At 47.5% G+C, this 23,743-nt stretch overlaps 1 protein-coding gene across 4 annotated transcripts in view; it reads right to left on the reverse strand.

Moving 5' to 3' along the window:
* Positions 1 to 1,471: 1,471 nt before the first annotated feature.
* The window catches only part of atxn7 (ataxin 7), a 28,956-nt gene continuing 6,684 nt past the window's right edge, over positions 1,472 to 23,743 (reverse strand). For all 4 annotated transcript variants that reach the window (XM_081705242.1, XM_081705243.1, XM_035520575.2 and 1 more), the window contains 10 exons: positions 15,281 to 15,385; positions 8,498 to 8,690; positions 7,674 to 7,945; positions 7,454 to 7,536; positions 5,606 to 5,874; positions 5,292 to 5,496; positions 4,979 to 5,100; positions 3,660 to 4,486; positions 2,987 to 3,126; positions 1,472 to 2,846 (listed from right to left, as the gene is read on the reverse strand). In XM_081705242.1, the coding sequence (XP_081561368.1) occupies positions 2,829 to 2,846; positions 2,987 to 3,126; positions 3,660 to 4,486; positions 4,979 to 5,100; positions 5,292 to 5,496; positions 5,606 to 5,874; positions 7,454 to 7,536; positions 7,674 to 7,945; positions 8,498 to 8,690; positions 15,281 to 15,385 (2,234 nt within the window). In that variant the 3' untranslated portion in view covers positions 1,472 to 2,828. The remainder of the gene's footprint in view (positions 2,847 to 2,986; positions 3,127 to 3,659; positions 4,487 to 4,978; positions 5,101 to 5,291; positions 5,497 to 5,605; positions 5,875 to 7,453; positions 7,537 to 7,673; positions 7,946 to 8,497; positions 8,691 to 15,280; positions 15,386 to 23,743) is intronic.

Genomic DNA, 23,743 nt, shown 5'->3' on the forward strand with positions numbered 1-23,743 from the left:
TCGTGCGGTCGTGAAGCAGGCGGCACAGGTAAATGGGGAAAGGACCACCACACAGGTTTAAAAAGCAAGCTTCTAAAAGCAGGTATAAACCATGTAGAATATTCAAGTAACATGAAACAAAACATCTACTGAAAAATGTTCCATTCAAACTCAGCGGATGAGAAACTCACCGAGGCACTTCTCTCAAAAAGCTGCAAAGAAACGTGATTAAAGAGCAGTGCTCCTAACATGTTTGGCAACGAAGGTGCAATAAGGGTCTGCATTGTTTTCACGTTCTTCTTATTAAAGTAACCGTGTTGAATTCTGCTTCACTGAAATACATGAGACTGACTAAACCAATCTTAAGCACAACTTCTGGTCTTGTTGGGGGGGGGACGCAGATTTAAAATGATGATTATTATAATTACACCTGCATCTTCACCATGCTGGGCGCAATCCTTTGTAAGGATTTCAGTATATGACTAAATAAAAGCTCCGTTTTGATAGTAAGAGTTGTATTGCATTATTGGCTTGGCAGTGAACCACTTCAAATAATCTTAAAAGTTGATCCATTCATTAAATAAATAACAACAATCTCAATTGTACCAAAAATCATGTGTAAGAAAACACCTGTGCAAAAATACATCTCGATATGTACAATTCATTTAACAAAATATGTATTCTGAAATAGGGCTAACTTCAATATTCATTGATAGAAAAAAGCCAAAGCTAGAAAAAATGCTCTCTCTTCTTAGAAACTCAGTCTGACATCTGTGGAGTTTGGAAATTTATGGGACTTGGAAAGACGAGCCAAAATGTGCACGTCTCCTCACGAGCTAACCCCCCCCCCCCTCCCCCCAAACACCAGTGGCCAGTTCATTATGAATATTGGGGGGGGGGGGGGAATCCACGTTTTTAAACATCCAGATTAATTAACAAACCATTAGCTCGGGAAAGCACGTGTCGCAGGCTGGATTAGCCTTTATGATAAGTGGCACCAGAAAGAATAGTGGTTCTTTAACACGATGGCCACGATTGCTTCTGAATACCTTAATCAGCGCACGAAACGTTTGGCTAAAACAGACGCGCCGTGAACCTGCGGCGTTTCTCACAGTTCTGTGTCTTGGCTTGTGCAGTTCGCCATGTTGTCACGGACAAGACGCACCAACTCCACCGCACAGAACCTGACGCAAGCAGGGTCTGATCAGCATGATGGAAACATGATGCTAGTGTGTACACACACTAGAGAGAGTGTGTGTGTGTATATGTATACATGTGTGTGTGTGTGTGTGTGTGTATATATGTATACATGTGTGTGTGTGTGTGTGTGTGTATATATGTATACATGTGTGTGTGTGTGTGTGTGTGTGTGTGTGTGTGTGTGTGTGTGTGTATGTATGTGTGTGTGTGTATATATATATATATATATATATATATATATATATATATATATATATATATATATATATATATATATATATATATATATATATATATATGTGTATGTGTGTGTGTGTGTGTGTGTGCGCGCGTGTGTGTGTGTGGCGCTCTGTTAAAGCCTCCATCAAGAACCACTGGATCAGCAGTAAGCCTCTTATAGGAAGCAGCTTCAGGTTACTATAAAAGGTGTTGACAGCCTCAGACCTGTGCAGTGTAGACTTTAGTGTGGCGTGGGTCTCACTCTAATGTGTCAAACCCGTCTGGGGGTTGAACACCTTCCCCCAAACCTTCAGAATTAAGTTTTTAGTGTATTCAGAGAAACAGACAGGATGTTTGACATCGCAGCGCAGACAGCTGAAGGTATGTGGTAAGACTAACAATGTTGTTTCAAGGCAAATACTACCATCAGTGCTTATTCATAGCAAAGCTGTTTTCTCAAGTCATATTTCAGAAGGATGAGACATCACTGGGAGGATTACACAATCTGAATGAAATGAAATGCAGCCTAGAAAGAAGGACCTGGAAGAGCACCTCTCCAGAAGGTCCTGTGTCGAGGAGCACCAGGCATGGATAAATGAACCGCTTCACACGTGGATAAAATCAATAATTAATACCATTTTGCTGGTAGAAGTGCAGCTGCAGTGATGGATTCTCGATGCTCCAAAGCTGCTACTTGAAGTGCAGAAACAAAACAAAAAAAACCTTCTAAAGAATCACTAAGACTCAAACTGCTCAAGTATTTTTGGAATTTCGATTATTCAGTTTGGATGCTTGACTGAGACGACCCTTCCGTCTCTCCGTGGAGAGTAAAGTGGTCTATATTGGTTTATTTTTTAAATTCCACCAATCAATGTGTTTACTGTAAATCTGTTCAACTAAACACGACTGCGTTTTTCACATCGAGACTCCAGATCTCTCTCCTTTCCCTCGACACGTCCACAAGCACTTAAGAGTTCATGCTGCACAGAATTCCATTTCCAGTATTCCGGTATCATCTACCCGGACCCACACAAACACACACTTTAACACACGCACACACCCACACATGCGGAAGAGATCAGCAGAAACACTCCGTTTCGCGTACATCAATCATCAAGTTCCTCTGATGCTTTGTTGTGACGATGTGCGCCGCTCATACCAGCCCTTATCGGGACCTCTGCATAACCCCCACCCGCTCCACCTCCAGGGGTGGGGCCTACCACTACCGCACCACACCCCTTTGCGGCTGGAGCAAGCAGCTGACCGTCACTGAGCCACCCAGCGCGCCCTCCGCCCTGAGGATTGTGGGAAGCTGAGAGGAAGAGGAGTAGCTGGAGGAGAAGAAGGCCTCATGCGGTGCGGCGTGACGGGCGCTTGGGGGCCCGCCGAGCTCCGGGCCGCTCCACACCCCCAGTGCCGGCCCACCTGTGTCAGGGGCGGGTCTTAGGCTGGATCAGGGAGGGAAAGAGACCGGGGCCAAAATTCTGTATTACTGCCGCATCACTCACAAACATCTACACAAATAGCTGTGGTCTGATATAGGTTGGGTTTAGGGTTTCCACATGCACGCGCGCGCGCACACACACACCTGATGTATTAGTGAGCTGTTGGCAAGGCCTGGTGCTCCTGGACCGGGCCGTGTGTGTTTGCCATGGAGGTTGTTGGTGACTGCCGGAGACTTGGCCATTCTGGGTCTGCCAGGCGGCGGAGCGCCTCCCCCTCCAGGTGCTGTCAAAGTCAAAGGTGACATCATTACTTCGCGCATGCACACAAAACACAGGTGAATGAATGAAACCAATGAAACAAGCCTGTGTTCAGGTGCCACAGAGCACAGCCAGTTCACCTGGACGTGGTCTGGATTTCTACCCGAGTACTTGGGTTTTACTGGGGAGGGACTAGATATTTCCCAGGAGCAATCGTGACACGGCGCAAAAACCAAACTCAAACTCTGTTCCACATCGAACCCTTTAAACACACCCAGCACCATAGACTTAAACACACTACGACAGCTCCACTCGTAACCAGGGAAACGACTTCTACCTTAGCAAAGCTGGCTTGTGTTGTGTGTTCATTCACGTTTGCGAAAGGCATTACAGTCATTACAGGTGCTGCGTGTGTGTGAGTGTTAGCGTTGGCCAGTTGGCTGGCTCGCGCTAGTATTACATGAACATGCTTACAGTCCGTGTGTGTGATGCGTGCGAGTGTGATGCGTGTGTGACGTTTGTGATGCATGCGTGTGTGTGTGATGCGTGTGGCCACACCTGCACAGGTCCCTGCGCCAGCGGAGCCAGTGCTGACAGGCGAGCTCTTCCTCCTCTTGTTATCGAGACGAGGTCCATCGCCGCCCTGGTGCACGAACGGTCCCAGCGAGAGCGTCGAATCGCTGCTGTTCATCACAACACTCATGCGTTTGATTGGTTCGGCGGGGCCGGATGGCGCCGCCCCACGGGACGACGCCTCCTGCCGCCGGCCAGGTGTGCCGCTTGCGCCGTGGGAGGAAAAGGAGGACGAGGGAGCGGTGGAGGTGATTGAGGAAGGGAAGCTGCTCCCTGAGGTGCCAGAGTTCACCGCACAGTTCTTCCTGAAGGACGACGAAGACGAAGGCTCGGCGTTGTAGGTGCCGTGTGGCGTGAGCAGAGAGCTGGTTTTGCGCTTCTTTCCCGAGCCGAGGCCAACAGCCCCCACGCGCACCACGCTGCCGCTGTTAGCAACAGAGCTCGCCGGAGGGGCTGAAGAGGACTCCCTGACCCGGAAGGACTTGGTTCCGGGGCGGGACTTGTTGGGCTTGCCAGAGCCCTGTGTGTAGGGCAGCGAGCAGGAGAGGACTGAAGGCATCTGGGGTGACGATGAGGACACTTGTCTGGACGAGCTGCTACTGCTGTAGGCGAGCTGCTCTCCCACCCTTTGGGACGTGGCCCGGGCGTTCAGGGTGGTCCCGTATGACAGCACGGGCTTGCTGTCGTACGACTGGCCGTAGGGCAGCGGAGGGGAGGGGCTAAGGAAGCCAGAAGAGAAGGATGAGGAGTTTGACCGGTGAGACGACGTCATCGCTGACGCGAATGAATTTTCCGGCACCAGAGGGATTTTCCTAAAGGATTAAAATCAGACACAGGATGAGAACGATTTTGAATCTTTTACGGACAATCTTCAAGTACAGTGATATTCATCCTGGTTCTTCATTTATCGTTTTTAAAATTTAATTATTTATAAATTATATTTCAAATCAAACATAATAGATATTATAGCAACTGTCTTATTCAAAAACTATACACGGTCACATCTAATAACAGAGAACAGGAATTCTGTTTGCAATTATTCCGACAGCCAGCATATACCACGTTCCTTCCTACTGCGCCTGGCTTTGAGCATCCAGTGTGGGACACACACCTGGAACTGTTACACATACCTGGAACTGTGAGCTGTGCTACTCTAAGTGCTGAGAGACTCCAAGGTGGTCCGGTCCTGTTCGGTTCTGACCCAGTATGGGATGCGGTGAGCCCAGCGGTCTTTAGTGCGGACTGTTGTTGTTGCTCGGCTGGCTTTGGTTTGATGTGTGCAAACGGAGGACAATGTCACTCACCTCCACATCAACGAGTTGACGTGTTTGTCCATCATGGCCGCAAGCGCACATCGGACCCGATTCCAGCGGCGGTCAAAGGCAAAACAGCTCCTGCTGAACTGGCGGCTGCCGAAAGTGCAGTACTGGTGGGAGAGAGGAAGGACAGCCATCGTCATCATCATCATCATCATCACTGACATGCAAACACGCACAGGGGTGCTGTTGCCTCAGCAAGTAACATCAAAGGCCTTCGTGTGATTGGTGTTAGTGGTCTGAACTGGTGAAGAGCCCCTGTCTGATAGGACTACACTGGGGTTTGTCCCGAGGAACTTACCGAAGCCGGTCTCGGGTGGTACCCTGAAAAGTGGCAGTCCAGTTTGTCCACAGCATCCTCTCTATCCTCCGCCTCGCCCTCGTCGCTGGACAGACGGCACGCCCCGTTGGGCGTGGGGGCAGTGTGGGGGTGCTGGGTCAGGTCATGGGCCGTAGCAGGGTCACCTGACCCAATCAGCCCAGTGTGGGCGCTGCCACTGCTCAGACTGGGAGAGAAGCGTGTCAGTCAGTCCCACGGTGCCACAGTATGGATTCCTTTTTAATATATTTTACTTCCGTTTTTTTTACTGGAAGGTCAACGGCAGGACGGCTCACCGCGGAAGACCGTGATTGTGAGGTTTGGGTTTGCCGAGCGCGACAGGCTTGGGAGTTTCAGCGGCAACACTGTTGCTGTGGGGTGGCAGGTGGTGGTGGGCGTCCTGTGAGAGGCGAGACAGGGGCGGAGGATCCCTGAGGGGTGCGGCCTGCAGGGCGGGCTCGGCCCTGTGCTGCAGCTCCTTGTCTCGCACGCGGCCTTTGTGCTCCGCCAGCAACGCATCAAAACTCCGCCCTGGTACCGCCCTCCTCTGGCTTAAGGAATGTGTCTGTGGAGACAGAGAAGAACGCGTCTGTGGAGACGGAGCGGGACGTGTCTGTGGGGGTCTCTGAGCTGCTATATGAACCCTCCCCAATCATCACTTATTATTAATATTATTATTATTACTATTTATATTATTATTAATATATTATTTCACAAACTATCAAGTTACTGACAATACACCGCATCACAAGCATCATGTATTAAATGTATGCCAACACAACAATACAAGTTTTTGTTAATTTTTTTTACACGTACCATAAATTTTACACATACTATAAATTATTATTAGTAGCAGTGGTAGTATGGGGAGTGAATACTACTGTACTGGCTAAAACCGATCAAGAGCCATCATTTTATAACTATAGTAAAATACTGAGTAATTATAGCACTCAATAAACATGTTTTAAGTTACAAACTTGGTTATAAACCACAGACTGCATTAGAAAGGACAATAAGAATAATAAGACTGTCATTTTACTAATCAAAAGGTGCCTGAATCAAAACTCTCCTAGCTGTGGCATGTTAGTTGTTTGGATCAAGGTAGCGCACATGTTTCTTCAACCACAGCAGATCGCGCTGATGTCAGGTGAGGTGTCGGGTTCTGAGGTGTCGCTGATGTCAGGTGAGGGTCTGAAATGTGGAGCCTGTGACCTTTTCATTCTTGCCTATCTACCCCCAACCGTCTCTGCCCCGTCTGCGGTAAACTACTACAGTGAGCGTCAACCACAGCAGTCCAACACTGATAAGGCAGGAGGTTGTAGTACGCACAGAGCTACGCAGGTAGACAGACTTTTTTACGACACTGTGACCATCATTCCTGATCAGAGTTCTGCTGGTGTTTCAACAAATCACACTGTGCCCACGATTCAACACACACTAATTATTTTGATCATATTAATCCAGCACCATCAACGTCCGCAGCACCTCAGGGTTAACACACCTATGCGGCTTACGCACGACAGGACAGATTTGAGTTGCGGTATGTTTCTGCTGAGGTGGGTCTCTGTCACAGAGCTGGTCAATCGCAGGGCGTCCTCACGTCCTCATGTCCGAAGCCACTAACCCGCATGTTTATCGGGACTTTCACCTCAGACCACAGAAGTACACGCACAGTCTTACAGGCGCATTTAACTCTCACACTGTGTTACTGCTGCTGGTTCAGGGAACATGTGTTTGGATTGTAATCCATGAGGGTAGCTTGGCCAGGCAGTGGCCTGGCCAAGCTACACTACCCACACTGCTGAGAGGATGTTCAGTTCAGTAGGGTAAAGTATCTGCAGCTGTAGAACTGAGCCCCCGACTAACTGTAGACCCTCTTACAGCTATTTATCACAGACTCACATAACTAGTGTTAGATCAACGTTTCCTGCTTGTTGGTCACATAGTGTGAACATAAGGATGTCTAAGCGTAAATTTACTGTGTCTGTGTGTGTGTAGACATAAGGACATCAAAGCATACATTTACTGCAAATCTGAGGGTTTAAACATCTGTGAGAATGTTTAGTTTGTAAATTGTATGCACGTGTGTGTGTGTGTGTGTGTGTGTGTGTGTGTGTGTGTGTGTAGGCTGTAGCGTGTTTCACCTTGCATGTTAAGGATCTTGTGCATGGCTTACGGGCTCCTATATCCAAAACTCCACAATGGACATCAGGATTAAACTCGCGTTCTAATGGGAAAGAAAACCAGAATATAGCACACAGCAGGGTGAAAGGTCACATCTCTGGCCCAGCACCCTGGGGTCAAACTGGGGACCCTTTATACCTGCATGCTGAGTACAGAGTCAATCAAGCCCACTATCCTCACCTAGCGGTCTCCTGTACAGTCGTCTGCTGCTGACACTGGTGCTGTTGTCCTGCTTCTTATCCGGAGGGGCTGGGTGGCCCTTCCCGTTGGGGATGTGACCCAGTGCCAGCAGCTGACCCTTTGGTACTGACGGGGTATTAAGGCCTGGCTTTGTAGGGGACGAGCTCACAGTAACGGAGGACGAGGAGGACGAGACAGGTACATGGGTATGTCTGGAGGACGGGTACTCCACCTTCAGATGGATCTTCTCCACTCGGACGGCTGGGGTCAAACTGGGTGAGGAGAGACAACAGAGACAGTCACTGAAGTATGCTTGTGTGTGTGTGTGTGTGTGTGTGTGTGTGTGTGTGTGTACACGCATGTACATATGGCTTTGCGAGACCAAGATAAACAAATATACAAAACCATTGCCTTGTCCAGCTTTAGGGTCTGTCTGTATCATCAGTTTTTACAATTGTACATGAGACACATGAACGTGTGTACCAAACCAAGGCCGACTCTGCCCAGTACCGGGCCTGGCACGACACTGGGGCACAAAGCTGGGTAGAGCGCACGGATCCAGTCCCAGTCCCGATCACAGTCTGCACTGTGAATCCTTCTTTTGACACACTTCAGGTAACTTTTTAAGAACTTGATAATTAGCTGAAGGGTTGAATCAGGTGTGTTAAAACTGACCTGCAGTGAAAGGGGTCCCCAGTCGGCTAACAAGACAAAGAAGCTCGCAAGTTTCATACTGATCTTTTTTCACCTAAGCCGGATGAGCCGGATCTAAGCCGGATCTAAACCAGCCAGTTTTTCTGCCACAGCTGGTCTGGCGCACTCACATGTCATTGTGAAGCATCTTCAAGGGGAAGTGGGACTTGCGGTGAGGCAGCTTCTCTTTGGCTGAGGGGGCTCCCAGGGGCCTGCTCCCAGCCCCACCCCCAGCCCCACCCCCGCTCCGCCCCCGGGAGGAGAAGCCAGGGAGCGAGTAAGCAGTGGAGGACGAGAGCTTGCTCATGGAGCCGTGTCTTCTCTCTATAAGGACCAAAGGGTGACAGGCAAGTTAGACTTAAACCGCTTGGAAGACAATAACTCCAACCACGTAAGTAAAAATACAGGTGTACATTAAGATACCATGACCTTTCCTCAGTATCCTTGCCACTAGTCATCGATGGTGACTACTGATATGTTTAGTGTTTCATCTGTTTTGGTTTGTTCAGGTTAGAAAGGCTTTTAAAATTACTTGATGGTGTGAGACATGATATACATTGACTTTGTGAACACATCTGCTACGCTGACTACTTTGTGCTGCATTCAACATCAACAAAACTAAAGGTGCTTGTGGTTTTAAATGTGTTACAGGCCTGTGACAATCTGCTGAAAAGCAGAGAAGTCTGATCTGAAAACAGGAACATTATGGTCGCAGTTCACGGGAAAAACATACATCCAATTCCAGCGGACCTCCAGAGGACTTTCTATAGGTGGACTACAGAAATGGAAGTGGATCTGGTCAGTACGTCTGGACAGAGTTGGGAGCGTACGTCCATGAGCACTGAACGCTGTAAAAGGCAAATGCCATCTAGTAAAGGAGAACTTACATTCCTCCACTCAGGGACAGGGTTGGGACCAGAAGCAGGGCCACATTGGTGGCAGCTGCCACCTTAGAGAAGACAGAAGCCACCCCAATTCAAGTCCCAAAATTAACTAAAAATAATTACATTTATCATAATATTGCAGTTACATTTTAGACGTTTTCTCAAAACAAATCAACAAAATATTCACGTGCGCTTTAGACGTGCATTCAATATTAGATTGCTGTTCCATCCTCTGACTGGCAAGAACTTCACCAGTTAGTTATGACTTTGCAGTGCACGCCATCCATCGGTGTGACCTGCTCGTGAGGGACAGAGAGGTTCCCAATACAGTTTAGTGCACTCTGATTAGACCCATTCCTCATCCGTGTAGACGCCAGCGAGGATTATTAACCTCACTCCAAATATTTATCGTTGTTGAAGTGAGCACAAGAAGTTCTTGTTGATGTTGATTTAAATAATTACAGTAGCACTGCAGGTGTTGTAACCACATCCTTTGAGCATTAGGAACAACAGAGCAAAAATAAAGCCAGTGATGTCACTACAGACCCATTAATGTTCCAGGTAAACGTCACATATTCTACACATGCAGCAAATGCCCTAACAGTTAGGGGGCGCCACCCCATGTATAAAATACTTTACATGCCACTGCTGTATGAGCCTGAAATGCTTTGCGCTGATGAGCAACCTGTTGTCATAAACTGCTTGAATTTTTGTCCCAAACTAAAAAGCAGTGAGTTGTAATGCAAGACACACAGCTTCTCTGCACACTGTCCAGCGCGAGAGCTCCTTCCGTCATCATAAATGTTTCCGCCACGCTGAAAACGTGCTTACTGGGACCCGCAGACGGTGGTTTCGTTTCCACCACTCCAAGGGTCCGAAACCGGGCAGACACTGCAATTTCAGAAACCTTAAGTGTAGCTGACGACTCAAAGGAGAGTAACCTGTCCGAATGACGAGACGCCACGTGGGAACTCGCACAACCTCATACGGACATTTCTATATTTGAAAGCCTTTATTCCAGTAGCGCATGGTGCCTGTGCATCGACAAGAAAGCGTATAGCTTTGTTGAGTTGTGCAATACTGTGCACTGAAATTCCCCCCAAAAGAAAACTAATATGGAACAACAGGCTGACGTAGACAAAACATCTTTGTGAACCGAACTGGAAATAAGCTTTGTTTCGACTGCACTTGGCATTGTCCACGCCTTTTTCAACTTTCTTTGTGCATATTGTTTGGATTTTATCGCACGAACAGCTGTATGTGAGGTGACTAAAATAAATGCATTTAAATTACAACTCCAAAATCAGTTCCTGTCAATAAGGCCAAAATCACAAAGTTTGCTAATAAACCAGCATGTGTGACCACTCAGACTGAAAGTGACTGAAACTTCTGGCATCTGTCTTCTGTCAGAAATCCATCTGTAGGTCCGGTAACTCAAGCACTGCTCACGTGGGCCGCGTTTCGGAAAGCACTCCACCCTCACACTGATGATGAAGCTGATATTCGGTATATTAATGCATTTTAGTCGGCAACTGGCAAACTGGTCTTAAAAATGGACTAACATCACACAGCATATGCCTGGCTTAAGTCAAGTCAAACGTATTTCTACAACAAACGTATTTTGACAACAATTGTCACAAAGCAGCTTTACAAATGTCCAAGTCCCCAGTGAGCAAGCCAAGGGTGACGGTGGTGAGGAAAAACTCCCTCGAGTATGAGGAAGAAACCTGGAGAGGAACCAAGACTCAGAGGGGGGGGGGGGGGTCCTCCTCTGGATGACAATGGTCACCACAATAACAATATAAACAATAAGGAGCAGAATAAGTAGTGAGAGAGAGCGAAAAATAACTAAAATCATAACAAATGTCGCTCTTCAGTAATTCCCTCTGGTGCGTCTGCTCGTCCCTGGGGGTCTGACAGCATGCCAAAACACAGAGTATGATCCACAGGTCTTCATCTTTTAGGCCCGGCCAGACTTCTGTGTTCTCAGCGTTTGTCTTTTAAGTCTTTATTGCGAGGATCAAGAACATATCCCAAGCCAACCTCCCATTTCTCTCTTCTCAAGGCGGGCATGCACTGCCCTCCTCATGGTGTGGACGCTCATGGTGTGTGACCCATCTGACTGAAGCAGTCATGTCTACACTCCACCAGTAGGAGGCGCGACAGAGCTGCATCCGCCTTGCCGACTTCAATACTGAGCTCCTCAACTGGGCTCGGATTAACAACAGATTTGACATTCTTAGTCCCTGGCGTTTGCTGGGAGAGCTCTCTTCTGTCCTGACTTTCTCTGCCTCTACAAGACGACTGTCTGATTGGTGGGCTGAGCTAAGCCGAGCTCCTCCTTCAGCACGGTGCCCAAGTGGTGGGAACGTGTAGCGCATCAACAGAATTTATCCAGCTGTTCTCTGCGGTTCAATCCCACCATGAATTGCTCAGATCTGTCGTACTGGAACCACAGACTCTAGCAGGTCGCCATCAAAGCTCCTAGCAGGTTGCCATCTTTCTCAACGCCCCACTCCTCTAACATGGCACTAAACATCTTCTCAATAGACTCTTTCTTTACACTTCCAGCACAACATACATCCTCTTCCAACTGAGCTGTGACCATTTCCGTAACTGTCCTGTCAAACATTCTGAGCTCTTGGACCACTTGCTGACCACGTGGGTGTCACACGTTTACTGCGCTGGTTTGCTGATGGTTCTCTGGGTACTGGCGACTGTCTCCACGTCATGGTTAATGTTTTCTTAGATGGGTCCACGAGTTGGACGGTTCCTGTGGTTTGGTTCATAGTTTGTGGGCAGACGTTACGTTTTGAAGAGCCAACATCATCTTTTGAAAAATAATCATGTTATCTAAAAAACAGAAAGATGAAAGAAAAAAGTAGAGTTTTTTGGAATAAAAAAAACCTGAAAAATGTTAAAACTTTACATAGTAAAAAGATTTCATAGGTTTAAGAATTTGTTCATCCCTCAATCAATTCTGTTAGCAGGTTGGCTAGACACACAATTTTAGAATCAAATCCTGGGAATATTCTGTTGTTTTTAAGTTGTGTGTACGTTTCTGAATTTTGTACATGTTCTGACAGTCTGTATCATATCAGAAATATGTGATTGAGACTGTGAGGATTTACATGTAGATGTAAAGCTAGCATTATCATAAAAGCTAACTTTAGCAAGGACACCAACAGTAGTGATACCAGTGCTACATGTTTGTACTTTCGGTGGACTGTACCGGTACAGGCCAGCTCACCTCCAGCTCCAATGAATGACAGAAAGTGAAGGCATTGGATTAGTTCTCGACACCCCCTGGTGTCCAAAAGTATGTACTGTTTTAGCTCAAAAGAGCATCACTGCTGAATGGGGATTTCGTGTACATCACGTTTAGACACATCGTCAGGATTTCAGCCGAGACTGCTAAAATTGTGAAACTTTAATATTGGCCAATATTATCAGCTACCCAATATACCGATCAGGCCTTATCAGAAAGCTAGCAGTATTAGTCAGGAACTCCTGTAGGCCAGATTTAGGGTCAGTGGGGGAACACCAGCTGATGGTGAACAACAGATGCACTGAAACACTGGAGAAGTGAATTCAAACATTAAGACACTGAAAACAAACACACACACAGACACGCATGCGCACACACAAAAATATTGGTAAGTAATGATCTCAAACAAAAAGCAGAAGCCTGCATTTGACGGGAGTGGTAATATCACGCCAAGCAATCTGCTGCACATCGCAGAAGAAAATGCAGAATTCTACAAGTTTCAAAAAGTCTTTAGAGAGGAGGAGCCTGTGTATGTCTGCACTTCACGGGTCAACACAGAGCGATGTGCACCTGCCATGAGAACGAAAACGCCCTCAAAGAAACCCGGTCTGGACTGAAGGGCACTCACAGTGCAAAGGTAAGAACCTTCTGATTCAGCTTAGATGGTGAAGCCTAATCAGGAAACAAGAAACTGGGTCTTAAAGTAAACAAAGTGAAGCAGGTTGTGTGAGCAGGCCGAACAGCGGCAGCTGTGCACCAGGGCATGCTGGGTGGCGTGTGGTGTTAATATCCACCTCCTCTCAAATGCTCGGCAACCACCAGCAGGTCTGGGCAGTCTGCCAAACAGTCCTGACTGCAGGGGTAAACTAGTGTTCTAAAACACACACACACACACACACACACTCCGAGCCACATCACACCCTGCTGCTCCCACCCAATATTAGTTGCTCATGCTGAACGCACACTGCACTGAGACAAGGTGGTGAGTCTTCGCTAAGGAAGGTGGAGAAAAAAAATAAACACGACACCAGGAAGAGGAGAGCAGAGAAGAAATGAGGAGAGGAGAGTTGATTTATTACTACCGTAGAAATATGACAGTCCTGGAAACAGGCCAGTAAATCTCCCTGTCTGTCTCACACAGGCACACAGATGCTCCCAAACACAAATCAACTTACGTGGGAATGTGAAACCTCAGAATCACTTCTCACAGTGGAAAAAAAAAACCACACACTTAAAGAATACATCCAAATCTCTACTCAACAAAGACCTGCAGCTAAAGACCCCAGTCACTATATGCACACAACCTCACAATACATCCCCCTTTAGCAAACCACTGACACCACCTAACCAGACCACCACACACCTGGCAAACGACCTCACATAAGCAGACCACCACACACCTGACAAACGACCTCACATAAGCAGACCACCACACAGCTGGCAAATGTGTGAAGCTGCAAGTTAATTATTAACATTAACCGATTTGATGTAAAGCAAGTTAATTCAATTCATTAAGTGCTTGCCTCATTAGTATGTTTGGTATTAATACTGAGTACAAAGGCAATAGCAGCAGGTCATATGAGTGTCATGTGTTGTCCTGTAGAAGGTACGTCTACAGGACGTAAATCCTGTGATGTGAAGCAAAGATGACAATGCTCCAACCAAAATCTCCCAACTGAACATCCACAGGTCTGCAGGCGCATCCCAACGCACAGTATTCAGGGCAATTAACACAAACACAAATAGTGTTTTAATTTTTTTTGCTTTGGTTTGAGTTTTTTTTGTAACTCGAGCACAGAAGCAACCCATCAACCAAACTGTTTATGCTCACACAGACGCAAGGGCAGCTCACAACTTAGCAACAGACTTTGAGACCATTTTCCTATTAAACTAAAAGTCAAGCACATTAGGAAAGACCCAAAAAGCTGATCAGCTCCTGACTCAAACCACAACCACCACCAGTCTCACACACAAAGGGAACAGATGTGGAGGATTGGACATAAGCCCTGCAACAGGAACGCCTTCCGGACTTCCAACCAGGAACGTCTTCCACACACCCAGCTGTAGACTGGAGCTAAACACACCTGCTGTAGGCGGGAGTTTCCCCACCTTACTCCGCCCTTCAACATCACAATGGCAAAACCACAAAAGTGGAGGCTGCAACATGTAACTAAAGTGGCTGAAAACCCACGAGCCTAGCAGGGACCGGCATTGCCACCGTGACCAGCCATTTCCTCAGACTCCTTTCCCAGTAGGTCCTGGTCTGGGGAACAACTGGGCCTGCAAGCTGAACATTGAGGTGTTCTGGCTCTGGTTGGGCCTCTGGGACAGAACCAAGGGGTGAAGGGCCAGCAGAAACGTTTCACTGCATATAAAAACCAACAGCGTTGGCGGCATCTCCGGCAAGGAAGAAGCGCGTTGCTGAGTCACTTTTAGATGCAGGTCTAGAGCGACTAGATAAATCCAGCATCGAATTCCGTGCCACCATCAGTGGGTGCGTCGCAGCCATGTGGGCGAGGAGAGACATGCCACAACACTCCCTGTGACCCGACCCCCCCCACGCCCCCGGGGGTTTTTCATCTCGGTTGTGTTAAACGTGCTGGATTAGAGTGAGTGGAGACGCAGCAATGGGAGAACATCAAATATTAACTGAAGTATTGTAAACAAAGTGGAAATCAAAGGCTAGTTCTCCCTCTTTCCCTCTCCCTTTCTCACAGAGTGGTGGTTGGGGGGTTACATAGTGTTATATGGCGGAGACTTACCATAGTGTGCGTGGAAGGCCTGGGGTTTGACTACCTGACTACAGTGGCTGCACATCACCAGGTAAAAGTCATCCTGTGCAGGACACTGGCCAAATATGGGCATATCTGTAGAGAAAACACACACACACACACACACACACAGCAGGTCAAGGTTTAAGATCATCTGTCTTACATGGTCAACATTTCCCATACATGATTGTTCGGAATGTGGCATCTGCCGCACACATCAGTAATCAAAGCTCCAGCAGTCACAGGGATTCTGGGAAAAACGCCACTGTTTGGGTGCAAGTGTGTCCGTATTATCTGTGTAAATATTTTACAGAGTTACAGTGAAGATCTGGCAACTTCTAATATAGATTATTATTTCAATCCAGAAACATACATACTCACACACGCACAAACACACACACAAACATGCGCACGCACAAACTCGCACACTTACAAACATACACACACTCGCGCACGTACGCACATACAAACGCATGTGCACATGCAAACACACACACGTGCACAAAAACACACATGCACACGTGCACAAAAACACACACACACGGTTGCTTCTCACACAACTGTCCAGTGCAGCTTTTGTTTTGCTGGTTACTGCAATTTCATTTTTCCAAAACTGATATTGCAAAAGGCAACAATAAACAAACTGTCAGATAAATCACAGTTGTTGTTTTTAAAGGTCACGACCAATCTCAAAATGTCAACACACACACAGCCTGGTCTTCGATGGCCAGCGCACTGACAAGCACCGTGGGACCACTGATAGGCACAGACCACTGCATCCGAACGTCAGGGGGGGAGCTGGAGCCACTCAGCTGACGACCACGGAGGCGTGTCAAAAATACTGGCGTGAAAGCAAATCAGCCAGAGGAGAGGGGGAGAGAGAGACAGACAGAGAGAGAGAGTGACCAAGACAGAGAAAGAGACCAACAGAGCGGTGGAGTGGAACAGTGCGGGTGCTGTAAAACGCGAAACATCTGCAGGCTTCAGGCTGAACCGAGCTGGTCAGCACCTGTACACACTCAGCATCGGTACAGACACTCGGCATCCATACACACTCTGCATCTGCACACACCAACACTCGGCTGGTCCGCAGTATCTGCCCCAAATGAGACTAGAGAGTTTGTGCTCTGTTAAAGGGACAAGAAGGTCTGACAACACTGCTCAAATAACCACGCCAAAAATAGACAAACGTCATCAAAAATAGAAACAGGAACAGGGTACATACAAACACAACTGTTCCCTGCATGTACTACGTTAGAACTGGCTGCAGATGCACCACGTGACCCAACACATCGCGTGCGTTCAATTCATCCATTTTAAACATGTAATTACTGTAACAACATTGTCAGAGAGCCATGCCCTTCAGTGAGTCACATGCTGAAACACAAATAAGTGCTTTGCTAGCAAACCCAGAACGATGCACGCGGTGCTAATAAGAGCCGTCTGTTTAGGAGGAAAATATTCCAATTAACTGGAAGAAGAGAGGTCAGATCATGAGGCCATGTCTGAGATTGAGACGAGTGATGTCTGAGACTGAGATTAATGAGATTGAGATAACTGATGACTGAGATTTGGGTTTCCCAGAGTAACGGGAACACGCAGAGCGTCCTACGCAGAGCGTTTCATCTGTGCTGCTAAGTGGGTGTTCAGCACAGCCATCATCCAACAAACAGAAATCATTTTAAAATGAGTCAATAAAATCAATCCAGTGCAGTTTGATTTGTTAATATTGCATTATGTTAAATTATATTAGTTTAACTTATTATCTTCTTCTTTATTATTATTATTATTATTATTATTATTATTATTATTATTATATTACCTTCAGCAGGTTTCATCAGTAGTAAATCTTAATTCATCTCTATAGGACTTGGAAAGTGAAGCAAAGATCTGATGGTTCGAGAGCAACTACAGTCTGATGTGGCGTTGCAGCGAGTCCCACTAATGGAGAGGGGAGTCATGCTGGGTGTGTTATGCCCATGCCGTAAAGACTCTGCCCCCACTCCCCATGCCATAAAGACTCCTCCCCCAGCCAACTCGGCACACCGGTGAGCTTCAGCACGACCTGGCAGGAAAACGCAGGTAAACAGGTTATTTTCTTTGCTTGTTTGTTTGTTTGTTTCCGATAGCCCTGATGTTGCCGTGGTGTCTTGATCATTTACACAAAGGCAGATCCCCACCGTTAATGAACATTAACGTCACAGTTGGGAGTCGTCACAGCCTGGACCACATACGCGAGCCGGTACGCTAAACACTTCAGACCTTCTGAAGTAGCACATGAAGTAGATCGAGCACCTTACTGATTCTCTGCTGCCTTAATCAGCACTCATGGTGGTGGTGGAAGGTCAAAGGTCAGGAGGCAGGCAGATACATGTGCCTCTCCCGCTGCAGCTGTTAGGAATGTGACCTTTAACCTGGGCCTCCAGTTGCCTCCAGTCCGGGCAAAATCATGTGTAACCAGTCGAGGGCACCTACCAAGGGCATCTGGGCATCTTTACTCTAATTGCCCCATTAAAAACACAGAGGGTCCAGATGGCCTTTTAAGGGTCTTAAAAGCGATTTGGTGATTCCCGGGATGCCGGTCTGAACAGAACAGGACGAGAAGCTTCAGGAACTGGAACGGACAAGCACATGCAAAAGTGGCTGAGACAGAGAAAAGGGAGACGACCATCTTCACAGTGTTATGAGAGAGGGGTGGAGAACATGGAGCGTCATGCAGGAAGAGAGAACAGAGCAGGGGACAAAGAGTGGAGAAATAAGATGAGAAGAGAGAAAGCGAGGGTAGGAAGAAAAAGAAAGGCTTAGGCTTAGGCTTAGGCTTAGGCTTAGGCTTAGGCTTAGGCTGTGATCTGATCATCTGACCATCTGACATCCTCTCCGGTCACTGATAAACCTTTTTAGAAAGCCTGTGTACAAAGAAAGACGCAGCACACTCACTGCCCTACCTGTCAGCCTGCTGCATGTGTGGGTCAAGGTGTGTGTGTGTGTGTGTATGTGGGCAAGTGTGTGTCGGAAAGTGAGTGTGTGCGGATGTGCATGTGTGTGCATGCGTGTGCAATGGATGATTGTGTGTGCAAACAGACGTATGGCCATTCCAAGATGTGTGTTAAAAAACGGAGTCATGGTAGTGTTCCTGACCATCTTCAGTTCAGCGGGCCAGACCACAACGTCCAGAGCTCCGTTTCCAAGCATACTGGAACACCGACTACAGGCGCAGGATGGCACATCATGCAAACATTATTCCAGTCCTGCAGTCAGAGCAAGGCCAGCCAAGCACAGCGTGACCAGAACAGGTAGCACATAAATGTAACAAAAACATGACAATACGACAATAAAAACAAAAACTATAACCACTTTTAGTCCAAATAGCCTACATAACTGGAGCGTTTTAACTCATTATCACCTTGTTACTGCAATCGAAAATAACTTTTTAAAATGATTTTCCATTGCCTGTTGTATCACTACATCCTTCTATAACTGCTCAATCTGAGATGCATAATTCTTGACGAGCTTTCTAAAATTATTCACTGACCACTAATAAAGAACCGAAAGACAGACGACATACATGCAGGGACAGACGACACGTGCGTGGAGACAGGTGAGCTGTCCTCTGGTCCTGCCTGATGTTTCTAATTGTTAAAGGATTCTACCAAAACGGAAGACAACTAAATAGTCCCAGTCTCCTCCTCTTTGAGACCCTGATTATGGAACCTGCCTGGCAGATGTGAGAACTTACCAGTGTGATGATGAAACTCACACTGCAGCAATCAACACTAGACAACAGGATGGACTCAGACAAACGCCTCACACACACACACACGACAACACCCAGAGCTCACACACACACACACACGACAACACCCAGAGCTCACACACACACACACACGACAACACCCAGAGCTCACACACACACACACACGACAACACCCAGAGCTCACACACACACACACACGACAACACCCAGAGCTCACACACACACACACACGACAACACCCAGAGCTCACACACACACACACACGACAACACCCAGAGCTCACACACACACACACACGACAACACCCAGAGCTCACACACACACACACACGACAACACCCAGAGCTCACACACACACACACACGACAACACCCAGAGCTCACACACACACACACACGACAACACCCAGAGCTCACACACACACACACACGACAACACCCAGAGCTCACACACACACACACACGACAACACCCAGAGCTCACACACACACACACACGACAACACCCAGAGCTCACACACACACACACACGACAACACCCAGAGCTCACACACACACACACACGACAACACCCAGAGCTCACACACACACACACACACGACAACACCCAGAGCTCACACACACACACACACGACAACACCCAGAGCTCACACACACACACACACGACAACACCCAGAGCTCACACACACACACACACGACAACACCCAGAGCTCACACACACACACACACGACAACACCCAGAGCTCACACACACACACACACGACAACACCCAGAGCTCACACACACACACACACGACAACACCCAGAGCTCACACACACACACACACGACAACACCCAGAGCTCACACACACACACACGACAACACCCAGAGCTCACACACACACACACGACAACACCCAGAGCTCACACACACACACACGACAACACCCAGAGCTCACACACACACACACGACAACACCCAGAGCTCACACACACACACACGACAACACCCAGAGCTCACACACACACACACGACAACACCCAGAGCTCACACACACACACACGACAACACCCAGAGCTCACACACACACACACGACAACACCCAGAGCTCACACACACACACACGACAACACCCAGAGCTCACACACACACACACGACAACACCCAGAGCTCACACACACACACACGACAACACCCAGAGCTCACACACACACACACGACAACACCCAGAGCTCACACACACACACACGACAACACCCAGAGCTCACACACACACACACGACAACACCCAGAGCTCACACACACACACACGACAACACCCAGAGCTCACACACACACACACGACAACACCCAGAGCTCACACACACACACACGACAACACCCAGAGCTCACACACACACACACGACAACACCCAGAGCTCACACACACACACACGACAACACCCAGAGCTCACACACACACACACGACAACACCCAGAGCTCACACACACACACACGACAACACCCAGAGCTCACACACACACACACGACAACACCCAGAGCTCACACACACACACACGACAACACCCAGAGCTCACACACACACACACGACAACACCCAGAGCTCACACACACACACACGACAACACCCAGAGCTCACACACACACACACGACAACACCCAGAGCTCACACACACACACACGACAACACCCAGAGCTCACACACACACACACGACAACACCCAGAGCTCACACACACACACACACGACAACACCCAGAGCTCACACACACACACACACGACAACACCCAGAGCTCACACACACACACACGACAACACCCAGAGCTCACACACACACACACGACAACACCCAGAGCTCACACACACACACACGACAACACCCAGAGCTCACACACACACACGACAACACCCAGAGCTCACACACACACACGACAACACCCAGAGCTCACACACACACACGACAACACCCAGAGCTCACACACACACACGACAACACCCAGAGCTCATACACACACACACACACACGACAACACCCAGAGCTCACACACACACACACACACACGACAACACCCAGAGCTCATACACACACACACACACACGACAACACCCAGAGCTCACACACACACACACACACACACACACACAGAGCTCACACACGACAACACCCAGAGCTCACACACACACACACACACACACACACGACAACACCCAGAGCTCACACACACACACACACACACACACGACAACACCCAGAGCTCACACACACACACACACACACACACACGACAACACCCAGAGCTCACACACACACACACACACACACACACGACAACACCCAGAGCTCACACACACACACACACACACACACGACAACACCCAGAGCTCACACACACACACACACACACACACGACAACACCCAGAGCTCACACACACACACACACACACACGACAACACCCAGAGCTCACACACACACACACACACACACACACACACACACGACAACACCCAGAGCTCACTCACACACACACACACACACACACACACACACACAACACCCAGAGCTCACTCACACACACACACACACACACACACACACACGACAACACCCAGAGCTCACTCACACACACACACACACACACACACACACACACGACAACACCCAGAGCTCACACACACACACACACACACACACACACACACGACAACACCCAGAGCTCACACACACACACACACACAATGACAACACCCAGAGCTCACACACACACACACACACACACACACACACCACGACAACACCCAGAGCTCACACACACACACACCACGACAACACCCAGAGCTCACACACACACACACACACACACACACCACGACAACACCCAGAGCTCACACACACACACACCACGACAACACCCAGAGCTCACACACAAAACAGAAATCAGAATCAGTTGTTCCTAACTGATGAGAAGGCATCAAGTAACAGCATATAAGAGTGTGTGTTCAGACAGGTACTGGTTGTGGGCCTCTACTGTTTTGGCTGTTCTTCATGCAAACACTCACATGTAAATGGGATTTAAATATCTGCGATACACTGCTGAAAGAATTCTACCGGTGCGTGGTAGCTAGTGGTGTGTTGGGAGTGGAGTCTAGACTTAAGAGGCAGACAGACTGACTAAGCTGAGGAAAGCCAGCTCTGTGGTGGACCTGGAGCTGGTCAGTGTGGAGACAATCCCTCGCACCCTCTCAAAGAGGAACTGGGGCAGTTCATTTAGTCATAGACTCATTCCACCCAAGTGTAGGACAGAACACTTTCCATGTTCTCTTGTGCCCACTTTTGTGCCCAGCAGCTGAGGACACAGTGCGTCTGCAATCAGACTATATAACAGCAGCTGCAGTCGCAGTGCGTCTGCAATCAGACTATATAACAGCAGCTGCGGTCACAGTGCGTCTGCAATCAGACTATATAACAGCAGCTGCGGTCACAGTGCGTCTGCAATCAGACTATATAACAGCAGCTGCGGTCACAGTGCGTCTGCAATCAGACTATATAACAGCAGCTGCAGTCACAGTGTGTCCTCATTCTGACCAGCGCCCTCCTCATACAAGAACTCAAAAGTCTCTTTCTCACACTTTATACTGCACTAAAGTCATTACACAGCATGTACATGTGTATATATTTTTTTCTTCCTGTAGCTACATATACTACTGTTATATTATACTTCTTCTTCTTCTTCTTCTTAATAATAATAATAATAATAATATTGTGTGTGTCCGACTACTATGGTACACTATGTATATAATTATTAATATATATTATGTTGCTGCTGTTATTATTATTGTGTGTGTCCTACTACTATGGTACACTATGTATATAATTATTAATATATATTATGTTGCTGTTGTTATTATTATTGTGTGTGTCCTACTACTGTGGTACACTATGTATATAATAATTAATACATATTATGTTGCTGCTGTTATTATTATTATTATTATTGTGTGTGTCCTACTACTATGGTACACTATGTATATAATGATTAATATATATTATGTTGCTGCTGCTGTTGTTATTATTATTATTATTATTATTATTGTGTGTGTCCTACTACTATGGTACACTATGTATATAATTATTAATATATATTATTTTGCTGCTGTTATTATTATTATTATACCCTATTCCACTGTGGCACTGATATTGTCTACAGTCCCAGTATCCTCTATGCTGTAAACCTGCTGCTGTTTGGGGATCAAGAAAGGGAATCTTAAACACATAAAAGCAAAACTAACAATTACCGTGAATCAAAACCTTGTTGCACTCATAACAATTAAGACAAGGACAGATCAGGTCCCAGGCCCCAGCCCCAAACACACACACACACACACACATTTGGCAACCTTCGTCTCTACGGAGATATTTTCTCAAGATGAGCAAACTCAGCGTCACAGATCAGTACCACCACTCATGTCCCCTTTGGCAGATGACAGCCGGTCACTAGGACGTGCTCCCATCCCCCAGGTTCTTCCCACACAGACTGATCTGGTGTAAATGGCAAGATGCCTCTCCCGTGCGCACACACTGGTTTCTTTGTGTGTCTGCGGTAAACGTGTGGTTAGATAAGAGATCCTCAGAAGTACAAAGTGCACCATGTGACCCAAACAAACCCGATCCAACACAGGAGACTCTGACACTGTCACACTCGCATGAGATTGAGTTCA

This window comes from Electrophorus electricus, chromosome 22 (assembly GCF_041902795.1).
Source record: "Electrophorus electricus isolate QZ-2024a chromosome 22, ASM4190279v1, whole genome shotgun sequence".
Taxonomy (NCBI): domain Eukaryota; kingdom Metazoa; phylum Chordata; class Actinopteri; order Gymnotiformes; family Gymnotidae; genus Electrophorus; species Electrophorus electricus.